This window comes from Strongylocentrotus purpuratus, unplaced genomic scaffold, assembly GCF_000002235.5.
Source record: "Strongylocentrotus purpuratus isolate Spur 01 unplaced genomic scaffold, Spur_5.0 spur5_scaffold_12, whole genome shotgun sequence".
Classification (NCBI taxonomy): domain Eukaryota; kingdom Metazoa; phylum Echinodermata; class Echinoidea; order Camarodonta; family Strongylocentrotidae; genus Strongylocentrotus; species Strongylocentrotus purpuratus.
In genome coordinates this window covers 767,522-779,805 of record NW_022145597.1, presented here as the reverse complement: position 1 = coordinate 779,805, position 12,284 = coordinate 767,522, and the positions used below count along the sequence as shown (strand labels likewise).

Sequence of the window (12,284 nt, the reverse complement as noted above, 5' to 3'; positions counted from 1 at the left end):
GTAATTATCATCTCTCCACTGACAATTCACTTCTTTAATTAGCCAATTACATGGTAGGAAATTGGCAGATGTACATTGCCCAGATGGGAAGAGTTGCTAATATGGTTTCCAAAGTTAAATTTTTTTCTTCTGTGTTTTCATCAAAAATCAATTAACATAACAACTATCTATACAATCAAAACATGATTAGAATAGAACAGTGATCAACAAAAATTACAGAATCACATACAACAAGAATAAAGAGTATATATATTGAAAGAAATTGAAAAAGAAAAATTAGTTACTATTTTGTGTATCTGTACTTAGGAAATAAGTGAAGAATAGTAAAAATGGCTGTTGAAAAGGAACTGCATAATGGACATTGTATATAAATCATAGGTAAGAAAACAATTCCATTAACAAAAGAGGGAACTGTTAAACCTTGAAAATATAGATAATGTGATAGAATGTGAGACTGTTGAAGGTCGCTAGCTACTCACCCATCTCTCAAACACCAGTTCAATTTCTGACCTATCGTCAGACGGGCTCTGCCCATCCATACTGTTGTTATCATAATCCATTTCCATGGCAACTGCATCCACACTTCACAAGATGGAGAAAAAATATCATCACTATGTCACGTTTGCTGATCAAACAATCGCTGAGTTATTCCTTTTCTCGATTCAACACAAAACTCAAGGTTTCATCCCAGCTGAGGCAATGTTAAATTTGCTTGCGTAAATTTTCTCCCAGATAAAATCAGCGCCGAGCATTCCATGTCATGCTGTATTTTCGACGGACGTGTCTTAGTTAAATGGCACAAGTCACGCTATATGTCCGACTATATCCCTTCAAGTGGCCTTCATCTCTAGAGGTCTCTGATGCTGATCAATTGTTCATCAACCACCTTGCGTCCACTTCAACGGTTACTCCACTGAGGAATAGAAACGAGCGGTGAGCGGCAGGGTTCTTCCTTAGCACCCTTATCAAAGGCAATTGCACTTTTACTGAGAAGTGTGTACAAGATTACACTCAAGATGTCAAATATAAGAAGCTCTTACCCACTGGTACACCAGTCATATCAACCAAGCGGTTCCGACCGATCGACCGACCAACCACATCACCAACCAAACAAACCCTACACAGCTAATGATATTCAGCTGATACTCAGTAATTGGAAAATCTAACAAGGTAATTTGTCAATTACTGAATCGGGCATGATGATCATCTGATTAAGTCGATTAAAACAACATGTTAAGCTAATCATAGTTGTATGTATATCGCAAAAAGGATAGTACATAGGACTGATATACGCATTAGAATCAATGACTAGCACTCTCCTTACTGCAGAAATGACTATAACCACTGTAAACTCTTTCCTCACAGTTCACATGACATGATATTGTCCATTTGGAGCCAAAAGAGATTTAAATCGGTGTAAAATTATGGAGACTTTCTTGCTTCAAACCAAAGATATACAAACACAATATCACCCAGTGGAATGAGACCAATCCTTCAATTGATCTGACTATATATCTATTAGATATGCAACGAGGCGTTTGATCTACCGGTAGGCAAATTAACCAATCACAGACTGCATTAGGCGTATTAAACACAATGCCCATATCAGGATCTAGTCCAATTGTCTCATTCTTTCGTTGATAAGATTGCATAATGTCTTAACACGTGTGATGAAACAATGATAGGAAACCGTTGCAACATCCAGAAACAAAACAGAAAAACAGGTCAATGAAGGACAAACGACAGTCTCTAATCCAAAATAAACTTCCTACATGATGACCACATTCACTCCAACCAGGATACGACATGAAGCAATCAAAAGTGATGAAAGCTATTCAGTAGTGGTTATTCACCAGATTTTCTGATTATGTAGAGAGATGATCATGGTACTACAAAATCAAAGATTAGCAATGAAGAAAAAAAAATTGATCTTCAGAGAAACATTTCAATTTTTTTTAAAACTAATTGCTTCATGAGGAGCATTCCAGCCAGGAGGCCACTCCATAGATATTCACAAAACTGAGCAAATTGATTAATGTCTTACCAAATTATATATAAGTGCCAGTCTAGGATTGGAACCCTCCACCCTTTGATTAAGAGGCAAGTGAATGAACCACTGAACCATGACGCTATGTCTTATCTACAGGGGAATCCTGATCTAAGCAAGTATAGCAATGTCTTTGTGTTTCATTATTGTCCTTTTATAGTTCAGAACATGAAGGCAAGCCATTATCCTCTCCCTTTCATTCTCTAAATGCCCCCCCCCCCCCCATCACTGACTATACATACTACAGGCATGTCGTTTCAAGAGAGGAATTCCTGATCCAACTAAGTATAGCAACGCACTTGTGCTTCCTTAGTAATCTTTCATACTGCTCCCCATTTTTTTCTAATTTTCGTTCTTTATTTTGTTTTTCTCCCCCCCCCCCCCCTAATGACACTAATGACTTTAGATCCTACTTCAATGCATTATAGTAACCTTTCATACTGTTCCTCATAAGGACCATCACTCTGCTTTTGTTCTTTTCCTTTATTTTTGTCTGCCATACACCCCCCCCCCCCCCACTCTCTGCTCCCTGAGTATAGCTACACCACTGACTTAAGATCATATATGTACACGTGTATCGTACTAAAAGATGAAATCCGGATAAAAACCAAGAGTAGCAACGCACTTGTACTTCAAAGCTATTGACCTTGCATATATTGTACATCGATGGATCATGCTATCCAAATTAATGAGATTATAGGACTAATTACACAAACGAAGTTGATCCCATCATATCAATGTATATTTAATTAAAGCGTCCTGTTCATTCAATCGACTATCCGCAGGATTGGTTGTCAATTGCCCGACCGTATAGGTCATAAATATTGGATTGATTTCATTCCCCAGGGAAATCAATAATCACAATAATATATCTCTCAAAGCTGAGAGAAAATGCTTTGCTGAATGAAAGCACTTAATTCACAATAAGGAGACATATCATACTTTTATTGGCCTGGATTTTTGTTTAAATTGTATATGTTTGTTTTCTGTTTTAGGGTTTTAAATAATTATGACAGATGACAAAACAATATAATTAGGCTTTTTGTCGGACATTATTACCTTAAATTGACAGTTCAGTTCAGTTAAATAAACTTCAAGTCTACAAATCTCAATCTATGTTGCCACAACAAAAATGTACTTACAAAGCTATTTTTATATCAGAAATATCACCCCTTTTTTTTACATTTCCTTTCCCATCTCCCTGTATTTCTCTTCTTTCGTTTCACCTTTTTTTTCACCATTCAATGGAGATTATGGGGGTCATGCACCCCACTTCTGGCCACTCCATCGCTGTAGCTTGACCATGCTAGAAGCTCTAGTACAGTGACCAACCGATTGATTAAGGTACGTGCCTGCAATCTACTTTAAATGAGGGCTTTCCCATGAGATGTGGTCCAGATGTCCCAGATCTAAAAATGATACCGACAGATCGTTACCACCTGATACCAACCGATTAAGACTCTACATCTAACCATTCAGACCCGGTGTTCAATGACTTCTGAAGGTCATTACTGACATATATGCCTTGACAAATAAGCTAAAGAGAGCAATAAAGCTATTCAATTCCATTGCATATTGTGCTTACCGACTGTGTGTACTCTTTTTTTTTTTTTTAAACTGTAAGTATAATAAAATAAAAGATAAATTGAAGGGAGCAATAAATCTAAACATTTTATTTCACTGCACAACAAAGACTACTCGATCTGCCGGCTGAAGAAAACAATAAAAGTAAAGAATTGCAATATAACCAATTATGCTGATTGTTTGTACCATATTTATTTAAAAGATCAAATAACACCTTATCACAGGTTGTATCCAGAGCCTCTGACAGAGAAGCATCACTGAAGAAGAAAAAATCGCTAACAAGCAAAAGGGTGACACATACAGCAAATTTGTATTTAGCAGTATCTCAATTGCTCATTATAGTAAGGCAATTTGTCCTACTTTGCTGGGATGGCATATGAGCCCCCCCCCCCCCCCCCCTATATGCAATAGGCCAGTTTCGGCGGTTACGTAATGCGCGGTTACTGTAACCAAGCCCGACAAACTTTGTCAAATCACCATTTTGAATCTGTGCATTGTGTATTAGACTGTCGGTTCTTGCCGTTAAATTGCATTCATATCTTTCTATCAAAACTGCGTGTATATATATGAACTTCTGTTTTGGCCGGAAATGTCTTCCAACTTGCCATTCATCAAGCTGAGTTTCAGGCAGCTGCAATATTTTCTAAGAAAAAGAGGAGTTTCGACTACGGTATACACCCGAGAAAAGACTCGTTAAATTAGCGTCCGCAGTAGCGGACTAGCCTGCCCGTAGCCCCTGACCTACGGGGTCCGTGTCACTCGGTAGACGTGACTGTATGGGGAAATTACAACGGGCAGGATTTTCGTTAAGTGAACTAGTTACATACCTCCCTTAAGTTTGACGATATTCCTGACTTTGGGACCTATGACGTATTCAATTATCTAGTAGAGAATATGGCGGACCATGCATTTATGATCGTCGAAAACTGAAGGCTTTTAAGAGTTTTAAAGACTTTCGATTGATATTTCCCGATGGCCATAGATTATGTGGCCTGGAGAAGCTAGAGTACAATCCCCCCTCTAGTTAGCTCTCGGCAGCTCATGATAGCGACTTGTGACTAGATTATAGAGGCCAAACCGACGCAAAAAGACAGAACATACCAACTTGAACAAAAAGAAAAAATATATAAATAATAAACAAATAAAAAGTAGAAGTCTAGACTAGATCTAATAGAAAATGTAATAACAATTTTATTTTTAATGTGTTTTTTTAAATAATAATAATTGCTTCTTGAAGTTGAATAACGAAGGTCCTGCATAATTGTAGTCTAATACTATTAACTTTTATTTTATGAAAATCAAACTTAATTCCTAATCTTATTCTAAACAATAAAATTATTCATCATCCTGGTTCTTCTTCCTTGCCATCATAAGGTTTTTTAATATTACTTTTATTATTCCCTTTTTCCATTGCTCTATCATTCTTTTTCCTTGTTCATTGTTTTTCTTCATTTTTTCCGTTCAAAATTATTTGTTTATCATTATTCATCATTTTTATTTTAGCTCTCTGTCATCGGACGATATTATTTTCTAAATATCATTTTATTAACAAAGACCTATATTATATTATATTATTATCTTTATTGTCATTATTTCTCGTTGGTTTTGTTAATAATATTGATTCTGCGGTCAGTGCTTGCTTCTCGTTAGCCGTTTCTCGTCCGCCTTGAAATAGTCCGTATCGAGGCGTTTCACAAACATTTTTTAATCCGTAAAATTGTTTTCATTTTGAAAATGTGAATCGCGCCTACACGAACACGAACACGTGGTACGCGCGCACGCTTCTGCAAGCAGAGGTGACTGTGTGTGCGAACGAGTGGAAAATAGTTCATCACTTCTTTCATTTCTACGTCCAAATTTGTACTCAGATTCAAGCTAAGGTAAATGCAAAATTGAATGGAAATTACCGATTTCGGCTAGCTAACTTATATTTTGGTGCTTCGCTTTCTGTTTCATCACTGGCTTTCAAGCCAATATCGCTTGTATCATCGACCTTGTTTTTCTTCTTTTTGAGGGGGTATCGTGCGCTGCCTGTACCGGGGACTTAGCCGAAAAAGTTTAGCTGCAAGATGTGAATCGCTAGTTCTGTACCAGCAATGCTTTTCTATTATTCTTGCCTAAGACTCAGCGATTTTAAAGATCAAATGTATGAAGAACAAAATCACATCTCAAAGATATTTATTATTCAAGTTTGAAACTGCCTCCTTTGTCTTCTCTCTCTCTCTCTCAAAATAGCGAAAACAAACGATACAATCACACCTAGCGAACACAGTCATGTATGGTATGCACGCAAAGTGTAGTCTGCTACGCATCGCGAGTTCTTTGCTTGTCCGACCCTCCGATTACGTAATGCGATTTAAAGGTCTCTGAATACATTACGAAACTGGCCTATTGAAGTCATTTAACTCAATTCTTCCCATCAGAATCTGTTTGTTTCTTTGTTCCTTGGACAGCATTACTCTTTCCTGCAGGATATCCCTATATATGTCAGGGTTGCTCTATCTGACATTGTAACAAGAAACTATTTATTTGTGTGTAAGGGAGAGGATACAATGACTGGTACATGGGTTGAGACAGAGACCCATTCCATTCCACCGGTATAAACATGGGAGGTTCCGCTCAGCAGGTTACTTCCTTTCAAATATAAAGTTGAGTACTCGTCATGCAAAGGCATTGTAAAAGAAAGTTGCCCACAAGTTACTGAGGAAAGATAAACTACAGAGTCTTACAAATTGATTAATTACGTATTGTGAGATTTTGGGGCATTGTCAGATTGGAATTAAACTGACTCAATATTACTTAATATCATAACAAGTGAAAAGCACTGCATGAATATTGGCACATGTGACTGCACACAACTGGCATCAAAATATAATCCAAAAACTTACAACAACTTTGTTTTGGTGTTATATCTGGAAGTTCATGAGCAAACTTGCTTATTTGTCATTGCCAGTGTGATATAAGGTGTTGTTGTTTTTTTAAGACAGAAAATTCTTTTAATTTTTTTTTTACTCGCCAAAAGTAGATCCGAGCTTTGCCGTTAACCTAGACCTTGTTTGAGTTTGGAAGCACAGACATGTCACAAGAGGTCAATTCATGACCCACTGACCTACATGTATCTAATCATCAAGGTCATAGACAATGGAGACCAAGATAAGGGTTATCTTGTCACACAAGCATGCATACAAGACAGTTTTCCTAGGGTTCAAAGAAATATTTAACAATGCAAATATCTGGACTTCAATAAGTTAAACCATCGACGGGATTAATATATCCATGAAAAACAAAAGCAGGGGGCTCCATTTCCATGAAGATGAACAAGGAGGAATGTAAAGAATGTGGTTTACACAAATTTTAAATAATTACAAAAAGTAAATAGATGAAATGCTTGTTTCAACAGAGTAAATGATATATACACCTTTAAATGCAAAGAGTCACAGAAGACTTCAAAAAATGTCAAATACACAACTATAGGACCTTTAAATGATCAAGACAATATTTATCACAAATGTTCAATTGTTTCATCTTAAAAAAAAAAAAAAAAATGAATTTATCGACAATATTTTTATAAGTTATCAACTGCAAATCTAAAGATATCTAAAGTCTTTTCTATCCTTCCTTTACCGAATCTGAAAATAAATGGTCTTAATGGAATATGGTAGCTAACTAGCTATCACCATGGATGAAGGCAATTGCAGGTGGACAAAACATCTCCTCTCATCTCACCCCCCCCCCCCTTGCCCCCACCCCTGTACTTCATCCCACTTTAACAAAGCTGCAAAATGGTGGCTAAATGGAGATAAAAGCCCCGTCTATTTGCTCATTAATCTCCTTCTCTCATGGGCCTGGCTACCAAGAGGAAAATGTCCACACACTCGATGAGCGGGTTTTAATTGTCCCTCGACCTTGAGGGAGCTAGCTGCTTCAGCATCTGTATTTGCAGGAAGCCGTGTATTCCTCCACTGATGCACCGCTAATCGGTTTGAGAAACAAGTCACCCTGCATCCGGCCACACACACCATAGTGTGTCTATATCAGGAGTAGATAACAAGAATAAGCTCACATTTTCACAACAGGATTCAGCAAGTCTTCTTCTAGGTGTATAACCTATTGTGCTCTTGGAATGCAATTAGGATGGCTTTCCAGGAGATGACAAATCAATTAGAGATTATATCTCAAGGTATTCTAAATTTACAAGGTTTTTTTTTTCTTCATTCGGCTTGGATTTCAGCTGGTAGAGTAAATACATTACGCAGATCCATTATAACTTCATAAATCAGTCAATAATTTTGATACATGGAGGTACATGTAGATTTACCTGCTTGTACGTCTTTTTGATTTTTTTTAACATATTTCCTTACCATTTTCCACTTTCTCTTAAAAAAGAAATAAGTTTATCCCACATAAGCTCAAGATAATGTTATTTAAAGGCCCACTGCACTACTTGTAGCTACTTGCGCCCTCTATATAACAAACAATGCATAATCGGTGACCATTGGTCCCCCATCATCCTCTTTTTCTTATGTTAACCGAGAGCTGAGTTGATGAGATAACCACCTGTCCAGTGACCTTGCAGGGCGCTCTAAGCCCTCCTGTAAACTATGGCAGATAAGCTTTAATTGTATATTTTTCATTTCTTCTTCATTTGCCATAACAAGGCACATCTAAAAGATAGAAAACTATAGAAATATATGCATATATAAGAGACAAAAACAATATAATATTTCATTATAATTGGTCATATTTTTCACGTTAATATCTTTATTTTACTTCTTTTACATTGCTTTGTTTCATTTTAAAAAGCAATATTCCAAATAATATTTTAATATCTTACTTAAAATTTTCAAAATTGCTTCAAAACAAAATCAAAGTTTTTACTCTTATTTTTCTTCATTTTGCATGGGGAAAACATGAGTGTGGTGTTTAGATACAGGTATGCATAGCAATGGTCATTATACATGTATCCTAACTTCCACAGATTTAATGATAAATCAGAATGGAGAGCATACCAATATGAAGAGAATACCACCTGCTTTATAAAATCAATGCTAATAACATCCCTCTAAATGCATGGTGTAGAATGCGATGATCCTAGCTGGTTTAAAACTCATCTTGAGATATTTTAATAAGATTAGTTTTCAAGAGACACTAGCCCGAGAAATTTTGAAAAGTCTATCCTGATATGCGCTATTTTGTTTATCTTTTGTTTGTTTGTTGTAGTTTTTATGATAAATATAAAAATAACTTTTTTTTTATTTGTTGTTAATCACCTTAACTGGAAGAACAAGAAATACACTTTGTCAATAAAGGCATTCCTTTATTTTCCTATTACTTTGTTATTATACATATCTTTTAGCAGGGAGTACCATCTGTCATTGAGAGAGCTTATAAAGATTGCCCTTGTTTCCCCTCCACCAGAAAGAAATGGCTCCTTAAAGGGATAGTTGAGTTCTGTTTTCAGACCACAAATGCCTTCAAAGTGCATGGTTATTGCTCTTTTTCTTATCTATGACATTTATAGTGCCCTTTTAGAACTTAAAATTGCTATGAAGGTAATATTAGGCCCCTAAATGTGTGAAATTTAGCCAATACAATCATACCAATTCAGCTCCACTTTTAAAAACATACAGCTTTTTCAAATTATCTAATATTTGTGGTGGTACACAAGTATTAGAAATTGTTATATCTGTGGATATTTCAACCGTCTCTCAACAGATTTTGATCAAACACAGATGATTTTGTCATTTAAATTGTATGTTCTTTCAAATTTGACACTAAGTTTTTCATTATCTCACAAAAAAATATTTTGTGTAGCGCCCTCTGCAACAGAACTCAACTCAACTTCTTCTCGAGGAGAATCTAAAGAGAGTGGAGATGCAGATCAACAAACAAAGGTTGAATGCCCTCTACCATATACCTATCTGAACACCACTCTAGCAGCATACTAACGTCATACATGCATCCAAAAATATCACTGGAATATCGGGATGAAAACACTGCAGATAATTATTTATGAGGATGCCTCTGAGCATCTTAGAGGGAAGGATCAGGCATAGGAAAGCAAAAAGGTCTGTGAAAACATTTTCAAAAATGCTTCAATTTGGAAAAAAAACCTTGTCTTGCAAACTAGATTATTCTAAACACAAAATTCCAAATACATAGTACGGTTTAATTAGTAATCTCACAAATCTTGCAACTTGTAGGGGTTTTAAATAAAAACCACTTTTGCTTCATCTAAAAATCTGGTTTTGTGTTTTCCAGTATACAATCAAACAAGTCTTGTTGGTCAAAGGCCACCTGTTTACAGTGGTCATCTGAATTATTTCTCTCTAAGAAGCAATAAGTCTTGTATATAAATGTAACCTGTCTATAGGGGCATTATCTTCTGTGTCCATTTGACTGCCATAACAGAAAGGTTTGACATGATTTTGAATGAATAAGACTTCATAATGCAATTGCATGTGTATCCCATACTGAATTTAAAAACAACGCCATTATATACATAAAATTCCCATTACATGGTCAACACCAGTCGGTTACGAAATGCGATTTCACAGGAAGTACATAACGTTAGCACTTAATCAGCTTCTAACGACCGCTCCGCTTACTACATCAAGGTATGAAAAAGAGAGACAGACTCCAACCATCATTTATCCTCAAGCAAAGGAAATTACTGCCATTCACAGAGCGTTGCCCAACCAACCAACCAATTTCGTCCATAACTGCTTGTACTTAAAAATAAATGCGCACGTAGGGAACATATGCAAGCCTCGAGCAAGCAGTGTTGGAAAATCTGGTGAATATAGGAAAAACATACGCTATTTGGACTGTGTTTCAACCGCACTGCTGGCTATAAATATGGTAAACAATAGAACTGTGCTGAATTTCAGGCATCAGAAACAATATTATTTTTCTATCATTCTACATCATGGTTTGATATTGATAAAAGAATAAATACAATGATTTTTTTTGTTGTATATATAGGGCTCTAAGTCTCAATATCAATGAACTTGAAAAAATAGTCCTCTTAATTGCTTTATTGCGTTCTACAGATTTTGTAATGGAACAAGGAAATTATATCCAGGAATACAAACATTGAGACAGACAACGAACTCTACAAGTCTCGAAGCCATGTTCGTTATCCTACTGTGACTTAACCTGCGTGCAGGGCATATTCACTAATGCACTCCCAAACATGTATTATTAGTGAAAGTATATCTCACAAATCACTCACAAATACCAATGCCAAATGTAGATCCATGTTAAAGTATTAACAAAAGAAAAGAAAACCTACATAGTATTACAAATTCAGCTACTGTTCATGGAGGGGGGGGGGTGATACAAAAATGGAATGATTAATATGTTTACCAAAGATAAACAGTATTGATAACACAACACAGCTACCATCTCAAAGCAAAAGCTCAGGTTTCTCAAAAACAGCATTGTCCAGAAATATGTCACAAATTCTATGAGAAAAATGACAGCTCCATTGTGAAGGCCAGAACAATGGCACAGTAAAAATGTCAACATAAAGAGCTTATACCTCGTAATTGAGCAATATTTGCCTAGATACCAGAGGTTAAACAAGCTAGGTGCCGGAGATCAGATGAGATAAAAATATGAGATATCACATGCTCAGGAAACTTTAAATCCTGAGTTCCTGAAAATCAAAGCTTTACTAGCAGACATGCAGATAGATGTTGTCTTCCAAATCAAGTGAAAATCAGTCAGACAATTATCCACGATGCTATATGACTATATTCTGCTACATGTAGTCACCAGCCACTAAACTCTACAACATACCTGAGCAAGGACATACATGTATACCCCTACATGTACAAATCATCAGTCAATCGAGAGACATTTAAACTTATATCATACATGGAGGTAGCTGATCCAACATAAGTATATTAAAGCAGTTGGCTGGTCCACTCTTCTGGAAAATGCTACAGTCGCTAATATAAAGGTGGTTTAATGACGATGGACTAAGCCACTGTTCTACCGCTGAATTCTAAATGATATCAGATTAATAAACTCCATATCCTGAGTCAATCCACTGAAATTCAAACCTTTAGCGACCATTAATACAAGCCGGTCGATCCTCAGCAGGAACAATGCACAGTCACTTGATCCAATACCAGTAGTATAGGGTGGTTTAGCAATGGACCACAATGGACCATGGACTTTACTGCTTGGATCTCAATGAATGAACTAATCCCAACGTGTTCGGCCGGCCGCTGAACTCTAAATGATATCACAGATATAGAGGGGCAGTACCAGATAACGTTATCTAGGTTAAAGGGCCAGTTGATCAATTTATCACAAGTATAGATAGCTGGTCTTCCTATCCTGATATACATACAACTGCCAGAAGGAAGTCTAACCATAGTCTAATTAAGTCCTAGCCTTGCTCAGTTGTATAGCATGTCATGATGTCATGGAGGGGAGGAAAGGTCTTATTGGATGTATTCAAATACGAGAATACGGGCCACACCAAGAACAGAAATGGGGCAGAGAATTCAGAAAATATTCTTTTCTTGTCTCCTTCACCCCCCCCCCCCCCCACCTCGTTAGAGGCATGTTTACCCCTGTACCCTCCCCCTTTTTAAGAAGCTGCTGGGTTTCTCTAGCATAGATTACTACTACTGTACCC

General features: G+C 36.6%; 1 protein-coding gene across 4 annotated transcripts in view; it reads right to left on the bottom strand.

The window, feature by feature from the left end:
* The window catches only part of LOC105446626 (peripheral plasma membrane protein CASK), a 56,825-nt gene extending 44,850 nt beyond the window's left edge, over positions 1 to 11,975 (bottom strand). The window contains exons 1-2 of one of the 4 annotated variants that reach the window (XM_030981546.1): positions 11,701 to 11,975; positions 480 to 913 (exon numbers count right to left, since the gene is read on the bottom strand). In XM_030981546.1, the coding sequence (XP_030837406.1) occupies positions 480 to 566 (87 nt within the window). In that variant the 5' untranslated portion in view covers positions 567 to 913; positions 11,701 to 11,975. Of the gene's footprint in view, positions 1 to 479; positions 1,886 to 2,044; positions 2,217 to 11,700 lie in introns of those variants that run through there. The other 3 variants (XM_030981548.1, XM_030981549.1, XM_030981547.1) reach the window with 3 other exon arrangements.
* Positions 11,976 to 12,284: the final 309 nt, after the last annotated feature.